The 19,371-nt window shown below is 48.0% G+C and overlaps 1 protein-coding gene across 6 annotated transcripts in view; it reads left to right on the forward strand.

The window, feature by feature from the left end:
- Nucleotides 1-19,371, forward strand: part of LOC127005399 (proline-rich protein 36-like) — a 155,167-nt gene that overhangs the window by 130,350 nt on the left and 5,446 nt on the right. For 5 of the 6 annotated variants that reach the window (XM_050874214.1, XM_050874254.1, XM_050874223.1 and 2 more), the window contains 7 exons: nt 11,130-11,172; nt 15,064-15,184; nt 15,616-16,821; nt 17,464-17,526; nt 17,846-18,057; nt 18,331-18,578; nt 19,095-19,244. In XM_050874214.1, coding sequence (XP_050730171.1) covers nt 11,130-11,172; nt 15,064-15,184; nt 15,616-16,821; nt 17,464-17,526; nt 17,846-18,057; nt 18,331-18,578; nt 19,095-19,244 — 2,043 coding nt within the window. Of the gene's footprint in view, nt 1-904; nt 1,010-11,129; nt 11,173-15,063; nt 15,185-15,615; nt 16,822-17,463; nt 17,527-17,845; nt 18,058-18,330; nt 18,579-19,094; nt 19,245-19,371 lie in introns of those variants that run through there. The other variant, XM_050874237.1, reaches the window with a different exon arrangement.

Raw genomic sequence — 19,371 nt, forward strand, 5'->3', positions numbered from 1 at the left:
CCTTCCCCTTCCTCTCTTTACCTCACCTTTCCTTTTCCTTTCCCTTTTCCTTTTCACCTTTCCTTCCCCTTCCCATTCTCTTACCTTACCTCCATTTTTCGTGTGTTGGCAAAGTGGTCCAGTTAACTCTGCCTCTCTTCATCAGCAAGGGAGAGGAGGAGGAGGAGGAGGAGGAGGAGCAGAGGGAGGGGACTTAAAGCTCTCCTCTTTAGTGTCGGCTGTGTCGCTTTGGAAGAGGAGGAGGAGCAGGAGGGCAAGGTTGTGTGTGTGTGTTTGTGTGTGTGTGTGTCGTGTGCAAAGGTGTGGACACAGGTGGGATAAATGACTCCTCAGGGTGGGGGGAGGGGGGCGAGGAAGAAAAGACATGAGCGAGTCGTGTCAAGTGGAAGGGGTTCGGGTTGTTTTTGTTTTTTTTTTTCGTTAGTCTTATGCGTGCGTGTGAGTGTCTGTGCGTGCATGTTTGAATGTGCGAGTGTGTTAGTGTGTTCAGGAGCGTGGACGGATGATGGTTACGCCAGTATGTGTGTGTTCTGGATATTACTGCTTTTTTTCTTCTCCTCCTCCTCTTCCTCCTTCACTTCCACCTCTCCACCCCCTCTTTCCCTCCTCCTCCTAGTCTTCCGCCACCTCCCCCACCGTAACCTCCACCCTCTTTCCTCTCCTCCTGCTCTTCCTCCTCCTCCTCCTCCCGGCCTCACGCAGTCGTCAGTAGGTGAGTCACGTCTTTGGCAAGTGGGCAAATTGAGGGCGAGGCGCTTAGTATTCGCGAGGCCCGGCGGCGAGGCTAAGATTGAGCGGCGGCGGCGGGGCGGGGGTCGTCTAACTAAATCTGTGGAGTGGGTGGCTGCCGGTGGTACTGGTGCTGGCGTTGGGGTCCTTTAGCTCTGGTTCTGAGGTGCTTCTGTGGTGGTGACTCGGTATGTGTGGTGGGGTTGTCCTGCCAAATGTGTGTGAAGTGGCTGTCGGTGGTGCTAGTGTTGGGGTGAGGAGGTGGAGAAAGGAGAAGGGGGTGAGTTGCCGTCAGATTTTCATGGATTGTGGTTGACTGTGGTGGCTTAGAGGGATGGGGATAGTGTGGTTAGGTAGCCAAATGGTTCTAGTTTATGTGGTAGGAATGGTGGTGATGTTGGTTTTGGGCAAAGTAAAAAAAAAAAATGTTTAAGAATTTGCATATGGAAACCTATTTTTGTCAAGGTTTTGGTGTAAGCTTTGGTAGTGGGGTGCTGTGTGGCTATATGGTTGGGCTTGTGTGGTAGGGTCGTCTGATGCTGTATGGAGTGGCGATGGTGCTGCCGGGCTGACGTTGGGGTCCTTAAGCTCTGGTTCTGGGGTGTTTGGTGGCTGTGTGGTGACTGCATGTGGTGGGGTTTTCATACATAAGGTGTGTAGAGTGGCTGCCAGTGGTGGTGTTGGCTGACGTTGGGGTCCTTAAGCTCTGATTCTGGGGTGTTCGGTGGCTGTGTGGTGACTGCATGTGGTGGGGTTCATTTAGTGTGTAGAGTGGCTGCCGGTGGTGGTGTTTGCTGGCATTGGGGTTCTTTAGCTCTGGTCCTGGACTCGTATTATCAAATGTTTCAGGTTCTTGTTACGTTCATTTTTAAGGCCACAGAGAAGATACGTCAGGTTATCGCAAGTGGGGGGGGTTTCTCATTCATGGCACAGAGGCCTTCTAAAAACTACCGCCAGGGTCAAAACACCACCCTTAGAAACACCCCCTTCAACAACAATTTCTGCGAGTGCCGTTTTAAAATAGATGTACTAAAGATTTCGAGGAATTTGATCATATGGGTCCTGGTGTGTTATGTGGCTGTGTGTGTGGTGGCTCGGCATATGTGTGTTCTGTTGTGTGGTCAGTGTTCGGGGTTAGCCTTACTCCATATTGCATTCTGTCTCTCTTTCCCTCTCTTTCCTCCCTCTTTCTCTCCTCCTCCTCCTCCCTCCCTCGCCATGTGTGTGTGTGTGTGTGTGTGTGTCTGGATGTGGCAGGAACAAGTTGGGTGAGTTTTATATTCTTTTCAACTCTGCTTGCCTTTGCTGGCTTGCTTCGATGCTTCCCTTGTCATCCCTTCCTTTCCCTTGCCTTCCCTTCCCTTCCCTTCCATTGCCTTGTCTTGCCCTCTCTTTCCTTGCCTTGCCTTGCCTTCCCTTCCCGTTCCTTCAGTTTCCTTGCCTTCCTTTCCCTTTCCTTGCCTTTTCTTATTTTCCCTTGCCTTGCCTTACCTTGCCTCTCCTTCCCTTCCTTGCTTTGCCTTTTCTTCTCTTCCCTTCCCTTCCCTTCAGTTTCCTCGACAGCCCTTCCCTTCCCTTACTTTATCTTCTCTTCCCTGCCCTTGCCTTCCCTGTCGTGCTTGTATGCTTTCCTTACCTGCCTGCCTGCCTGCCTGCCTTCCCTTTACCCTCCCTCGCTGGCCTGTCCGTCCACTCCTTTCGTTGCTTCATTTAGAATTCTTGTCCTCGCTGCCTCCCCTCAACTCTCCTCCTCTGCTCTTATCCCCTGTCGCCTGCTTGCCCCTGCCACCACCTCCTCCTCCACTACCCTTCCCAGCACCACCACCATCACCACCCTTGCCAGCTGCCTCCTCCCTTCTTCTCCCTCTCGTCTCTCTCTCTTGTCTCCGTCAGTTGTTTGCTCTTTCTTTGTTCGGTGTGTCGAGAGAGAGAGAGAGAGAGAGAGAGAGAGAGAGAGAGAGAGAGAGAGAGAGAGAGAGAGAGAGAGAGAATAATCTGTACTTATCGCTACTGCATGAACGTGTTGACTTCATAACCATCTCTCCTCCTCCTCCTCCGGGACAGGAAATGAAGTCCGTTGGTTTTAGGCGATGATTCAGAGAGCAATAATTTTTGGAATGGGCTGCGGTGAGGGTTTTACGAGAGAGAGAGAGAGAGAGAGAGAGAGAGAGAGAGAGAGAGAGAGAGAGAGAGAGAGAGAGAGAGAGAGAGAGAGAGAGAGAATATGAGGGTGTCTGAGGTCGTGTTTTGTGTATTACAGCTGCCGCAAGTGTGTGTGTGTGTGTGTGTGTGTGTGTGTGTGTGTGTGTGTGTGTGTGAGGCGACCACAGGGGCACTTAGAATTACAGAGTTAAAGAGAGAAAGAAAACGAGAGGAAGAAAAAGAAAGAACGGGACTGAGAGAAAGGAAGAAAAAACGAGAGAAGAGAAAAAAACGAAAAGAATGTGACCCAATACCATCACAACCTCACTTCTCTTCGCCTCCTCGCCCACTCATTTATTTGAACAAGCATGCGAGGGGAGGGCCGAGGAGGGGAGGGGTCGGGGCAGTCGTGGCCGTGAGCTATGCGCGTAACGGCCCGGCGCAGCAGTAATTAGGGGCGATAAGGCGAGGGCCGCGCCAGCAAGCAGCAGGTGTTGATGGCGAGGTTGGTGCGCGAAAATGGAGATGTGGAGCGGCTTAATGGCGGCTAATTTGTCCGGGTTTTACGAGACAAGGCGCTGCTTCCGTCCCTCGCTCACTCGCTCTTCTGAAGGAACTCTTGTGTGGAGGGACGGAGAAGGGAGGAGGGAATGAAGAAGGGAGGGACTGTAATAGAAGACGAGGGGAATAAGGAAGGGAAAGAGGCAGGAATAAGCAACTAACGTCAGGGAGGAGAGGAAGGAGTAAAGAAGGGAAGGGAGAACAGGAGGGAATAAACAATTGAGATGAGGGAAGAGAAGAGGAGGAAATAAGCCACGAAGAGGAGGGAACGGGGAGAGAAAAGGAAAGAAAAAAACAGAGAGAGAAGAGGAAGTAAGAAAGGGGGGAGATGGAGGAGGAGGAAATAATTGAGATGAGGGAAGAGAAGGAAGGAAAGGAGAGAAGAGGAGGAAATAAGCCACGAAGAGGAGGGAACGGGGAGAGAAAAGGAAAGAAAAAAAAGGAGACAAAGGGAGAGAGAGGAAGGAATAAGGAAGGGAATGGAGAACAGGAGGGAATAAGCAATTGAGATGAGGGAGAGAAGGAAGGGAACGAGAGATGAGGAGGAAATAAGCCACTGAGAGAGAAAAGGAAGAAAAAAAAGACGAAGGGAGAGAGAGGAAGGAATAAGCGATGGAGACAGGGAAAGGAGAGGAGGGAGAGAAGATAAACGGAGGAAGAAGAGGAGGGAATAAGCCACGAAGGGGAGGGAGAGAGAGGAGGGAACGCAGAGAAACAAACCGTGGTCGGGGAGGGAGCAAGGGAAGGGAGGGGCGGGAGGAGGAGAGGAGGCAATAATAGACAGGAGGAGAGAGAGGGAGGGAGGGAGGGAGGGAGGGAACGTCATTAGCGTCTGTATAACACATCATCATCACCTGAGTATCAAATGTTAGAGTCCATTCCGGCAACGCGTGTGTGGGGAGCCGCGCGAAGGACCGGCCCTGGACAGTAATATTAGCGCCTTCCCTCGCCCCTCCGCTCCCCTCTCCTCGCCGCCGGGGGTGTGGTGGTGGCCGCGCGCAGACACCTAGTAAATGTTTGGGCCCAGGTAAAGGCGCGCTGCTGGGCATGTGTTAACCAGCCTGACGGGTAATGGATCGACAGACAGACCTAATTTTAGACGTGTTTAGAGAAGTCAGGAGGGAGAAGAAGAGAGAGAACCAAAAGCGTTGAGATTATAGACTATAAGAGATAATGGGACGGTTGATTTAGAGGAATTTAGAGAAGTCAGGCGGGAGAAGAAGAAAGAGAGGAAACAAAAAGCTATCCTCGGCAAAGCGTTTGGAGTATGACTTAACAGGTAATGGAAGGAAAGACACACCTAATTTCAGACAAGTTCAAAGTGAAGTCAGGCGAGAGAAGAAGAAAGTAGTGGCTGAACAAAGCGCCCAGATTATAGACTAGTAATGGGAATACTGACACTTGATTTAGAGAAAGAGTTAAGAGACATTGGACGAAAGAGAGAGAGAGAGAGGGAAGAAGACGTATACTTAACAAAGCGTTCAAGAGTAGACTTAACAGGTAGTGGCAGTGCTAATTTTAAAGAAAGAGGTTAGACAAGGCGGGCGAGAAAAGAACAGAGGAGATACAAGATACTATGCATAACAAAGCCTTTGGAGTAAGAGACTTAACAGGTTATGGAAATACAGACACAGTTAATTTAGAGGAAGAGTTTAGACAATTCGAACGAGAGAGGAAGAAAGAGGAGATGCATTGAGACTAGAGGATAGAGAGAGAGAGACTAACGAATAATGGAAATACAGACAGTTAATTTAGACTATACGTGGCGGCGAGACAAGAAAATTAAGGAAGAAGAGACAAAACAAGAAAACGAGAACCTACAAAAAGAAGCTTACCAACAAAATCCTAAAAGAAAACACATTACCAAGGAACGAATAAGCAGGAGGAGATGGAATGCAACCAGTCACCACACAAGGAATGCAACCAGTCACCACACAACACCACGATCACCAACACCAACAGCTACCTCTCTAATAATCACCTTCATGCAAGCGAGCAGCCAGGCAGAAGAGGTTATCCGTCACACGCCACTTGCTTCTTCCTACTCCTTCCTTACAAGTTCATTCCCTTGCGGTGTTTGCTCTCTCTTGCTCGCCCTCTCCCACTTCCCTTCCTTAACGCTCCTCCTTCCCCTCCCTCTCCTTCCTTCACGCTGCTCCTGCCCCGTTCTCCCGCCAGCTCGCTCCCTCCCCCCGTCCTCTGTAATGCTCCACAATTTGCCACACATACTTGGGAATCTTCTGAAGCGTAAAGACGTTGATTTACGGCCGTGATTACAAGGATGACAGCGAGCAGGAGGGAGGGAGAGAGGGCAGGAGGGAGAAATGAAAGGGTCGAGGAGTGGAAGCCAGAGAGAGAGAGAGAGAGAGAGAGAGAGAGAGAGAGAGAGAGAGGTAATGAGGACTTATCCCGCTGGTACGCCATGTCCGGGATGTGGTCCATTATGCAGATGACGACACACACACACACACACACACACACACACACACACACACACACACACACACACACACACACACACACCTGATGACTACTCTGATAGGCTGGCTGGTTAGTTAGGCACCTGTCAAGTGATGGGAAGGAGGGAGAGAGGGAGCGGAGTAAAAAAAAAAAATAAACGAGAAGTGAGAAGGAGAATGAATGAGGTGAAGAGGGATGCAGAGAAGGAGGAGAGGGGGAACAGCAGCGCCCGTATGAGGAGGTAGAGCAGGAGGAGGAAGGGGTGGGGGGTTGTAACTGGTGGTGTGAGGCGATTTATGACACCAGAGCGGTCGCGAGTTAAGGCGGTAAGTGGATGTCCCGCGTGAGTTGCTGTGGTAGATTGGTGGCCTGATGGGCGGCGATGGGGGGAGGGAGAGGGAGGGAAGGAAGGAGAGGAAGGGAGTACAGCGTAATGGTGGACCAAGCTAATAGTGACAGGGTTCCTCCTCCTCCTCCTCCTCTCCCTTTCCTTCTCCTCCTCCTCCTACCTAACCCCAAGGACGAGTGATACCTGCGGCGTCCTCTCACACACACACACACACACACACACACACACACACACACACACACACACACACATCTCCTGGCTTTCCTACCTACATACCTACCCACCTTCCCTCCCTCTCTCCACCATCTCTCCTCTCTCCATGTGTAGGTAGCGAGCGAGTGTTATGATAGTGGTTGTGGGCCTTGTATCATTATTGGTGTGTGTGTGTGTGTGTGTGTGTGTGTGTGTGTGTGTGTGTGTGTGTGTGTCGGGATCCTCACACAGCATGCCGCGTTCCGGTTGAATGATTCTGAGGAGTAGGAGCAAAAAGAGATTGGAAAGAGAGAGAGAGAGAGAGAGAGAGAGAGAGAGAGAGAGAGAGAGAGAGAGAGAGAGAGAGAGAGAGAGAGAGAGAGAGAGAGGTGTTATGTGGTGAGGTGGTGGTCGTGGAGGAGAAAGGAGGAGGGATATAGATGAAAGGGAAGGAAGGGAGACCGGACAGGTAAGGTGAGGTGAAAGGGATGAGGGATGAGGAAGAAAGGGAGGGACAGGGAGAGGAGGGAGGGGTAAGGGAGGTAGGGGGTTTGATTGTTCCCCCTGCCCAGGTAACAATAGGTGAGGCAGGTGAGCGAAGGTGAGACCCTGTTATTACCTGTTGTTAGGTTTCGCCTCTGGACATCACCTCGCGAGAGAGAGAGAGAGAGAGAGAGAGAGAGAGAGAGAGAGAGAGAGAGAGAGAGAGAGAGAGAGAGAGAGAAGCCTTCATAGTGTGCAGCATTAGGTGAAGACTAGAGGAGGAGGAGGAGGAGGAAAGGTAAGCTTGACGGTCACGGTCACCTGAGACTGATACAGCTTGTGTGTGTGTGTGTGTGTGTGTGTGTGTGTGTGTGTGTGTGTGTGTGTGTGTGTGTAAGCCAGCCCTCGACACCTACGTACACGAGGGGCTTCACAGGTTTTCCGCCATGTGTGTGTGTGTGTGTGATGCAATTAGGTGGTCACGCCAGCTTTGGGCCCCCCGAGACCACGGTGCCAGAGGTCGAGAGAGAGAGAGAGAGAGAGAGAGAGAGAGAGAGAGAGAGAGAGAGAGATTCAGACAAACAAAGAAGAGTAACAAAATGATCAATAGATTTTAAGAGATTGCAAATGAACCCTCGTACACACACACACACACACACACACACACACACACACACACACACACACACACACACGTAATCTTGTTGTTGTCTTGCTTGGATGTGGCGCAGCGTTTGTGTGTGTAATCTTATTTCGTTGGCTTAAATGCATAGGAGGGGAGAGGGAGGGAAGGGAAGGGAAGGGAAAGGAAGAGGAGGAGATGGGAAGGGAAGGGAGGGTTGAGGAGGGGAGAGAATGAGAAAGGGAGGGAAGGAAAGAGAAGGAGAAGGAAAGGAAAGGGAAAGCAAGACAGTAGGGAAGGGGAAGGGAGAAGAGGGGAGAGCAGAAGGTAAGGGAAGGGAAGAAGAGGGAAGGGAAGAGTCGTCAATGATTTAGTCTGATTTACCACCTTGAGAGAGAGAGAGAGAGAGAGAGAGAGAGAGCAGCTAGAGAGGATGATCCCGTTCTTTTTCTTGGCTTAAAGACCACAAAGAAGCAGCTACAAGGAAAACGGCTTCGTGTAATCCCGGCTTTTCACCTTCCTTCTCTCCTCTCTGTGTATTTCTTTTGTGTGTAGCCAGGCGTTGAGAGAAATAAGTCACTGGTAAAAAATATCGCCTGGAAAACTATTTGTAACTGACTGGGTAAAAAAATCTTGAAAACTAACTGTAAAAAAAATATCCTGGAAATCTAACTGTATTAACTGAGTAAGAAAAAAAATCCTGGAAAACTCCTAAATGATAAATAAATAAATAATAGATAATAAATAATGCTAAATAAATAAATACCTGATTCGCCAAGAGCAGGTAAACATAAACCTTTTACACCTTTATAGACCTCTTAATTAAATAACCTTAGGAGACCCCAAAACTCTTATTCCTCTTGCCCCTTCCCTTTTCTTCCCTCTTGTCTCTAACGTGCGCCAGTCTTCCTTGTTTCCATATCTATTTCCTCTTTCACCATCGTCCCTTTGTCTCTTTTAATTCTTCCCTTCCCCGATCCTTTCTTCCTTATTCTTTCCCTTCGTCCCTTCCCTTCTCTTCCCTCTTGTCTCTCTAACGTGCGCCAGTCTTCCTTGTTTCCATATCTATTTCCTCTTTCACCATCGTCCCTTTGTCTCTTTTAATTCTTCCCTCTCCCGATCCTTTCTTCCTTATTTTTTCCCTTCGTCCCTTCTCTCCCTCTCCCCTCTGGTCTCTTTAAATGAATGCGCCGGTCAGAGTCTTCTTCCCTGTCCATTTAATCCTCTCTCACCCAAATCCAACTCGGCTCAGTGGTGTGTATTACTCCCACAAGATACAAGTGTTCGATCCCCCGCGGTGCAACTTTGATGTGGCGCTGAAAGTTATTAATACCAACCAGCCACTGTGTGAGATGGTGGTGGTGGTGGTGGTGGTGATGGGGGAGGTGAGGCTGTCTGGAGCGCACCGTAAAGCGAGTGTTTATGAGCGTCGTAATGGCAGGTGTGTGTGGGTGGGGCCGACACACACACACACAGCAAGGCAACTCTCCCGAAATGCAGTGAGGGTGAAATGTTCCTCCAACGATGCTAACTTAACTAAACATCTCTCTTACATTCTTCCTTCTCCTCCTCCTCTGGGTGTGGGTGGGGCCGACACACACACACACACACACAGCAAGGCAACTCTCCCGAAATGCAGTGAGGTTGAAATGTTCCTCCGACGATGCTAACCTAACTAAACATCTCCCTCACACTCTTCCTTCTCCTCCTCCTCCTACCCAGTGTTTTCCCCCTCCGTCTTCTCTCGCCCTGGAGGTGCCGCAGTATATCCCAGCGTGGTTTGTGCATCATCAGCGGGTTTGTGATCTCATAACTCTCAATATGTATGTAAAGATCTCGGCGGGTCCCGGAGCGTTGACTTTACGACCACTAAAAGCGTTTCCCTGCACGCCACCACTCCACCACCACACCAGCTTGAGGTTACGGAGGACGGGAGGGGGACGGGACGCTTCTCTCCTCCTCCTCTTCTCTCTCCTCCTCCACCTCATTCCCTCCTCCTCCTCACTCACCAGGGGGCCTCGTCCGTACCCTTCCGGCACTCCAGGATAAAGTCTTGGTTCAGGGCGAGTGGCAGGGAGGGCAAACGAAGTGGCAGTCAGGACCGTCGTAACATGATTTTCCGCCCACCGCTTCACCAGCATCGGGTTTGTGGGCGGCGATGAAGGACTCAATGCTGGCAGGGTACGGAGGCAGGGAGAAAGGGAGAGAGGAGTGGCAGGGAAGAGTGAAGTAAAAGCAGCTTCATTTTACACCCACTGGCTTACCAGCATAGAGTTTGGACAAAGGCAGGGAGGAAGAGAAGGGTAGGGAAGAGTGAAAACAGGGAGGGACGGAGGAAAGGGAGCAAAGCAGGGTAGAGTGGTCGCCGGTTACAGAGACAGGGAGGGAGAGTTGCGGGGTATATAGTGTGGCAGGGTAAGGAGGAAGCGAGCAAGGCAGGGAAGACCATATAGAGTGAGCGCCGCCGCTTCAGGCCGTGTCGCTGATAAGACTCTTGTGCGGTTTTATGCAGCGTTTTATGCTTTTTTATTCGCGGGTTTATGTGGCGGTTTATACGTTTTGTGTGGCGTAGCGAGCGCGTGGGGCAGTTGTCGTGGAGGAATGGCCGGCATAAAAGTTTTACACGACTCCTTTACGGCCCACACCCGACGACTGCCATGTTGCGGGGGAGTGGGGGGTGGGGTGGGGTGGGGTGGGGGGGTAACAGGCCGGGAGGAAGGCAGGGGTGGGAAAGCGGCAAGGAAAGGCAGGGGGCGGGGATCTAGACCTCCAGGGCATGTGTCGGCAAAGACGGATCTACAGGTTGAAGCATAAATGTCACATCAGAGCATTGGTACAAGCGTGAAATAGACACACGAAGAGGGGGGGGGAGATGGGGGGGGGAAGATGGGAGGAAGGGTTAGTCAGCTACTGGGAATATCGTGTGTATAAAGTTTAATGTTGGTTGGTAGTCTGGGATTTCGTTAACAAGTGTAGACTCCCGCAGCGCACACTTGTCGCCCCCAGTGATATAATCTGTATAACGTTTTTGTCCTCAGCGGTGTGGATTAGCAACGTTACCAGATTATCGTACTCAGCACAGTCTTTTTCTTCCAGTTTCTAACCCATAACTATAAAAAAAAAACATCAATAATCAACGGTTTTAACAGTGAAATTAGTTGTTTTTGTTACAGAGGAAATAACTGAAAGGCAAAAGGCAGAAAAAAAGTGTAGGTGCGACAATTTGTGGTCTGAAAGTGATAATGGCATTGGGGTTCGAGGGACGGCGCCGCTATGGGTCTTCAGCATGCTTGTGTAATTATAGGTCGGTATTATAAGACACTTGCTTCTCACATCAACTATTGCTAAAGGTCAACGAGGGGATCAATCGTGTTCTAATGAGTGTTCCTTTAGGTTCATGGTACAGAAGAAGGGTCACACTACCACCAGGGTCATTAAACTACTTCTGGAAATGCCCAAAACTCCTACGAAAGCCTTGTCAAAAATGTGAACTTTGACGACGAAATGTTTAGTAATACGGTCCATAGTGTACTGGTTCTTGCGCTTGATTGTTATACTGGATGCTAATGTGTTTTGTTTCCTCTTCCTCAGGTCTCTGACGCGGAGTCCGACCTCTTCCGGGCATCAAGTAAAGGTGAGTCGTGTGTGTGTGTGTGTGTGTGTGTGTGTGTGTGTGTGTGTGTGTGTGTGTGTGTGTGAGAGGGTGTGGCGATCCAAGTTTACAGGAAAATACAAAACCCATTAAATTGCAAGTGTAGTCTCTTCGTCGCAGGCAGCCACGTCGTCCCTGCTGTAACAGTGTGGCAGGAGTCGTGAGAGCATAAATTCTGGTCAAACATATTCCCTGACTTGTGTAGCGGAACAAGGTGGAGGAGCGAGGCATATTTTATAAAGTCCAAGGGAAGGAAAGATGATTGGAGTGGTAGGAATCGTAGGTTGGGACTGACAGCATATGAATTCAGGTCAGGCGTATTCCTTGACTTCTTGTGTAACGGAGGATTGTTGAGAGCGAGGCATATCTAATAAAGTCCAAGGGAAAATATATGATAATTTGAGTGTGGTACGAGTCATGGGAGGGCACTGACAACATAAATTCAGGTCAGACATACTCCTTGACTTCTTGTGTGAAGGAGCATGGTTGAGCGCGAGGCATATTCATACAAGTCCAAGGGTAAAAAAAAAAAAAAAATTTGGCAACCGACCTCACCAACATAGAAGGATATCGTGGTGTCAGAGCTATGGGGATCAACACATAAATAACTCCTGGAAATCTTAGTGTCTGGTGAAAAAAAAAAAAAATGACTGGGTAAAAAAAAAAAAAAAAGAAAACTTCGAACTGAATAACTGACTGGCCAAGAGCTGCAAGAGGGATCATTGATAACTGATGCCGTGGAGGAGGGAGGCAGCGGAGACTCGGAGAAGGAGCATCGTGCGTAGCTTTGTGGGAAATTGTTTCGTGTCATTTATGGTGTGAGCAGGATTGTTTGGGAGGCACCGAAGGGGGTAGTCACGCCCCTCGTAAAGATATCTCATCAGTTTCGCGTCTCTTCCACTTTGCATCCGTTTATAGTTGATGAACAGCGCGTGTTTGGTACGTATGCTGTTCTGAAGGCAATTCCCGTGGACATAATATTATTGTTATCGTCAAATGGCCAAAAAACGGATGAGTGCAGTAAAAATTATAGCTACAAGGAATAGTGTCATCAACGCATGTCTGAGATGTTTTCCTGTTCCTTAGACAATTCCCGTGGCACGCAACATAATACTATAGCCACAACGAATACTGTGTCACGGTGCTATATAAAAAATGCCACGGGAAGAATTTATCGTCCATTCTGCATCCCCTCCTGAAGTTCGCGGTGGATGAACAATTTGTCAGGGATGCTTGCCGTTCTTAAGACAATGCCCGTGGCACATAGCTTAATATTATAGCCACAAGGAATAATGTGTCACGATACTAGTAATCATGACAAGCACCTCAACGTCTCTGAAAGCCTCTGTGTTAATGTAGCGAGAAGTTTGAAAAGCCATGAGTTAGTATTCTAGTGGTGGAAGTCTTTCATGGTGTTCTGCCGGGGGCTTGGTAGTTTAATGGCGCAGCGAGAATAGTGTGAGATTGATGGAGGGCGTGCAGTGGGCCGGAGACAGCCAAGGGGGGAGGGGTTTGACAGGCCGAGGGTGGTGGGCGGCCGCGTGCAAGATGTAGTGTTACACGGCGAGGCGGCCACCGACACGTCACGCGTTGTCTAAACTCTACATTGTTCATCATGACCCGGGGCGAGGTGCTGCTGGAGTCTGCTGACACACACACACACACACACTGCTGAAAGTTAAGATTGCAGAAGTTAGGACAGAGTAATGTTCTTTATACGTATAGCACAGTGGTGAGGATACATGTAACAACAGACTCTTACTTGAAAGCCTCTCATGGCATTCCAAAAACTTTCAGATATTGTAATTCTAAAAAAAGCAGTTCCATGTGTTGTAGAGAAGATGGTAGATTCAGGAGGTGAGTTAATGGGAAAATAAAGTGTGCCAGGTTGCTATCAGAGGCTATATGGCACCGTGGTCAGATGGAGGTAGACGGTGAAGTGAAGGAAGCGAGACGTGGCGATGTGTGGAAGAGACAAGGTGATGCTTGTAGAGGGGGTGGAGTAAAGGAGAGACAGACCAGGTGATGTACAGGAGGGTGATAGAGTAAAAAAGAACTGGAAGGTATTGTGTAGGATGGTTAAATTAAATGGTGAATATGAGTTTAGAGGAAAGAAAGAGGATGGTGATATATTAAAGAAGAGAAGAACTGTAAGGTAAAGTATAGGAGAGATGGTTAAAGTAAATGGTGAATATGAGTTTAGAGGAAAGAAAGAGGAAGGTGATATAGTAAAGAAGAGAAGAACTGTAAGGTATAGTATAGGAGGGATGGTTAAATTAAATGGAGAATATGAGTTCATCGCGGAAAAGGAATTTTATTTAAGGAAAAGTGTGGTGATTGTGCTATAACATATTGAGGACAGGGATGATGGGGAAGCTTAGCTGACCCAGATGAGGGAAAGGTGTTGTTTGGGGAAGATAAAAGAATATGGTAAATAGAGAATGTAACAGGTTGGACAAGTGTTGGGAGAGAGCAGGTCATGAGGTGGAAGTAAGGTTAGGGAGTCCTATAAGCAATGCGTGAGTGAGGTTTCCCACTGTTTGTTAGCCATGGAGGGATACAATATCTGATTTAATGAAGCTTGTTACTAGGGAGGTCACACTAGAAGAGCTTAGACATAGGGCGTCTGGCATCTCAGGTATTGTAGGAAAAATCAGGTTAGACAGGACCATGTGGAGAAATTAAATAAGTCTTTACCAGAGCAGACTGGAGCATACTAACAGACAGAGAGAGGTGGAGAATGTTGGAAAGGCCTTTGTGCTGCTGTGGACCAGTAGTGCTTGAAGGTGGTGATGATGAAACCAGTCCTGTTAAGGTGAATACAGCGATGGGTAGCCGGCTCCATTGGAAACTTTCAGAAGCTGTCCCTCTTGGCCGAGCACTACACAGAGCCGACAATTACACCCAATAGAAAGAATGAAGGGATGCATACGGGCCACGTCTTTGTTCCTTCAGGGATCTATTATTACTCATCTTGATCATGGTGTGTTTCCATCGCTATACATCTGATAAGAGTAAATAATATGGCTCCCCTGGAAATAGGCAAAACCATTGGACATAGGCAGTGCCCTTAAAAAGTGGTGATGGCTCTTGAGTAAGGAGGACCTTTGGAAATAGTTCCTGGCCTGAAACAACACAGCATGCACGAGGGTGAAGTGCAGCAGATTATCAGTGAGCGAGACTGTGTGGGGGGGTCTGCCTGCTGTCCCTGGCTGGCACGGGAGTGTTCCGCAGCTGTCCATTCCCAGGGTGGTTGGGTTGCTAGAGTCAAATGAACCGGCATGGTGTGCATGGTAACTGCAATGCTTTAAAGTACAGATATTAAAAGTTGAACACATATGTAATGGCTTGACAATAATTGTTTTAATCTTGTTTACCACGAACCATAGAGCAACACAGCCCATAGTTGTTGGGCTGCCTGGTGATGATTTCATGGAAATTGGTTCCAGTGTTTGCATCAGCTGTCACACTTGGCAGCTGGTGTGGAGTTGCTTCCACCAACTTAGCGTAATGTATGTATAAAGCTTGAATACAGAATAGAACAGTGCTAACACTGTTAGCCCTGAGGATTTCTGGAATGGCTCATACTTGACCAGTGCATTAGAGAGCATGTGATGAGTACTTCATTCTGAAATGGTTACGCTTCATGATATACTCAATTAAAATAATGTTTTGTAGGGTGCTTATGCAGTTTATGTTCTGTACGTAGGGTGTTCATGCATATGGTTTACAGTATATAACATACAATTATTAGGACGTGTTTTAAAAACCTATTTAAAGCTTTTTAAAGTCCCCATTTGAATCTGTAATGGCGTACCATCACAGTGTTTTCCCACAAGTCCAAACAGTTGTGTCATGAAGCCCATCTTTCAGGATCTGTTGAGAGTCGCCTTGGAGAGAGCACAGCGTCAGTGCTGACCAGCCTCAGCAGCATCACAGACCCACCCAAGCCACTCACAGTCAAGACTGAGCGCCCACACCACCCCAACTACAGGTATGTCTTCAGTCTTCATCATCTGTGGTCTGGAAAAATTTAAAATAAGGCTGAGTGTCCAAGTATCAGTAGTTCATGCTCTGCATCTGTCCATGAAGAACACTCAAACCTTTGGGAAAACATGAGGATGTATCCATTTCATCTACTCTGGTTCACATCTGTATCTGCAGCCATGAAGAGATAATCAGCATTTTCCCAGCCATAGGGAACTCACAAACACTTGCCAAGGCTACAGTGACCCACAAATTTTCTCATTTCAGGAAAAAACTCATCTCTATGCTTAGTAAATGAGAACTTGACACTTGCATGTGATAATACATTTCGTTACACAAACATTAGTTCATGCAAATCCAGCTTAGTGTTCCTTAAGAATGCTAATAAACCTTATATGTATATTTATTACATAAGGTAATCATGTTTTGTTCTTACAGCAACGGTCCAGTGGAGGTTGGCCACTACCCTGCCAACTTCCCTCCTCTGAACACTGGTGCCGTCACCTCCAGCCAGCCACCTCCTGCAGCCACTGCTGGGGACCACAAGCCCGCCTTCCTGCCCACTCATCAGCCACACATTCCACAAACCCCGATACAACACTCCCCGTCCCTCACCTCACCACATTCTCACCCACACCACATACCCCACACACCGCCTGTCACATCCACCTCCACGCCCACACCCACCACTCACACCCCTCACACGCCTCACACACCCACGCTACACCCCCCCACACACCATACGCAGTCACTCAATACTCCAGTCCTCCATACGTCAGCTCATCATTCGCCAGCAGCTCATCACACGCCATCAGTTCACACTCCTCACACACCACACACACCACATACGCCCATCCCCATACCCACAGCCACCCCCCCTCAGGCACCACCAAGACCAGCACCCCACATACCACATTCACCATCATCACAATATCTTTCTCAGCCTGTAGCCTCATCCACCACCACCACCACCACTACTACTACTACTACTACAACCACCACCACAACCACCGCTACCGCCACAGTAACCACAGCCACTACCACACCAAGCAGCATTACACACAACCATGTGGGAAACGGCAATCGAGTGAGCAATGGGCCAGTGGGCGGTGGGGGTGGGGGTGGTCCGGGGGTGGGCACACCGGTGAACAAGTACAGTGTGAGTGCCTTGGTGTCTCCCACGCCACCGCAGCACAACCACTACAACAATATAAAGCCAAGTCCAGTTGCATCACCTCGTAATCACGTTCGATCTCCTCATCCATCTCCACTCGGTGCTACGCCCAGCGCTGCTACAGTCAAGCCTCCTCCCGTCGCCTCCAACCCTCCAGCTGGCCCAGCGGCCGCCCCACCACTCCCGGCTGCTCCAGTCTCAGGGTCAGGCTCGGCCCCAGCAGCACCTAACCTGCCATTTGGAGTAAAGATTGAACCTGGTGAATCAGTGCGACCAAGTCCACTCAGCAAGAACACTCATCACCCCCCCCACTCTGTGCCAGCGACAGCCACGGTCAAGGTAGAGCCTGGCTACACGCGCTCCACCCCGCCTTCTACGACAAAGGTCTCTGCCCCTCACCTACACCCAACAAGCTTGTCTTCATCCAGGCATTCTCCTAGGACTCAGGATCATCACATTTCACCATATAGGTGAGTGAGATGTGATTACTTGCACAGGATGTATACAACAAAAATTGTTCTTTAATATTTGATATACTATTGATTCACAAGAAACCAAACAGGTAAATTTCAACGTTGTAAACATGCAAGCTTCTGACTTGGAATTGAAGGGCACCATAGATCAGTTATGAACAGGATGATAAAACCTCTCCTTAGTCTACCACATCAACACCTACCTGCTCCCATTTCCATGCACATCAAAACAATGGATTCTCAATAGCTACCTTTATTTGGAGTAGACTTCTGTTATCAGTTTTGCCTTGAACCAGTGTAAAGGTTACAATATCTCTCCTTTGCTTCTGTGGCGAGCTGAGACACTGCAACAATGTTCACATAAATAATTCAAATAAAATCACTCCAGATTATGTTTTTCAAAATGAAGTCAGTATGAGAAAATCCTACCAATTCAAATTTTATTTTGCTGTCCTTTCATCAAGCTGATGCAAAACCAAGTGGAATATGACTCCACCCAATATATGACTGACCAGTGCCTGAGCCAGCTGTGTACTGTCCAAAACAACAAAGCTTTGTGAAATACATACTGTACGCTACTGCTGTGTAGCATTAATGAGCCACATTACTGGATTCCTAACAAAAATTCAAACTTTTCAGCTCTGCAAGTACAATTGTTAGCAGTGGAAGTTCTATATCATCAATACCACGCTCGTGGCCAAAGTATGTTCATAATTTTATTGCAGTGTAATAAAGTATTGTGTTGTCATGAGATATCAGTTTCATATAGTTATGCTAATCAACCTCATGATTTGTCAGTTAAATTGTCAAACAAAATTTTTTAAGTAGTTGCAGTAGTGAACTACTGCAAGCATCACAAGTTTAGGGCCTCAGTAAACATCTGCTTTGCTCTTTACAGAAATTATTCAATGACTACTTCATATAATTGATAAACAAAATCATTCAATGACTACCTCATGTAATTGATAAATCAAATGATTTAATGACCACTTCATATGATTAATAAACCGTCTCTTTTCAGCCCCATCCCAAGTTTAGCCCCAAGCACCTCTAGCCGGTTATCATCTTTGAATCGTCCGCCTCTGGGTCTTCCTACCTTTCCTCTGCCGCATCCCCCAGTCTCTGCTCCACTGCCGCCATCGGGCATGTTCGCACCGCCTGTCCCTCAGTCACAACAACAACTTGCTTCCTCCTCCCTCATTCCACCCACACATCTGTCTGCCGACCCCCTTGGTAAGTACTGCATGAAGAGTTTCGTTTTTGTTATCACCAATGACAGACCTATTCAGATTTTAATCAAGCAAGGTTGTGTATAATCACCCTGGCCATTGTAGGAGATGAGGTGAAGAGCAAGAGAAGAAGGAAGTTGAGTATTAGATGATACACTCCTCCCAATTGCTTAGAAGGCACTACCTACATTATTTTGTATTGCAACATGATTTTAGATTTGGCATCATTTTTAAATTAATGGTAAGATTTATGCTAACCTTGGTCCCCCCTTTACAGGTCAGGCAGATCTCTTGCGTAGAGAACTAGATTCCCGTTTTTTGGCCCAGCAAGAAAGGTCATTGGGAATTGGTCCTGGTGGCTTGGGAGGCCTCGCTGCTCCTCCTGCTTTCCTGCGTGCAGAGATGCACCACCACCAGCACCAGCACACACATGTCCATCAGCATCTTCTGCCTCACATGCCACCGCCACCTCCTCTTCCGCCTCCCCCATCAAGCCTTTTTACTCCTTCAGCATCTCCATCAGTGGTGAGTAATTCTGAGTCTGTGTCTGAATACAACTAGACTTGAGCTTTGTCTGGCAGGAAGTTTGAACCATGAAGTGCCCATACAGGCATTTGTAACTTTACTCAGCTGGCATTTAACATGGTAGCTGTCATATACCTTGGTTTTAGGACCAATACAAAGACAGGCAGTCATGCTTGCATATAGTGAAACCAGATTGGCGAGTCCGTTTTGGTGTTGACTTCCGCAGGTCCTTTCCTCCCCTCTGCTCTATCACACAGTCTCAACACCTATTTTTTTCCTCTCATATGTCACCTATAGCTAACATATGAGAGGAGGAGACAGGTGATGGAACTGTATGGCAGAGCAGAGGGGAGGAAAGGATTCACCAGTTTGGTTTCACTGTATAGTAAAGATGTTTTACTCCACATGAATTATGAAACAAACTGCACAGATAATTATAAAAAAAAACTGATAATTAATGATATTTTCTGTTTACTCATGTCCTGATGTTAAATTAATAACAATTTTTATTTTTAGTTCAAAGAGGTTAAAGTGGGCCTGGAAAATAGCCTGTACCGCCCAGGAGGCAACCTCAGCAGTAGTTATGGCCCAGGCATTTCGCCGCTGGTGCATCCTCCCCCCTCCACATTTGCTCCCCCTTCACACCTCACTCCTGTTGCCCCCAAGGTAAGTTAAAAGCAATAAATTAACTAAAGTAAGAGCACTGGTAAGCTGAGTGTGGTCTTGTTGAGAGTATGCAGGCTACATCAAGAGGGTGTAAAATAGGCAAACATTATTTAGGGAAAAGTTTTTA

Source organism: Eriocheir sinensis, chromosome 3 (genome assembly GCF_024679095.1).
Source record: "Eriocheir sinensis breed Jianghai 21 chromosome 3, ASM2467909v1, whole genome shotgun sequence".
NCBI classification, from domain to species: domain Eukaryota; kingdom Metazoa; phylum Arthropoda; class Malacostraca; order Decapoda; family Varunidae; genus Eriocheir; species Eriocheir sinensis.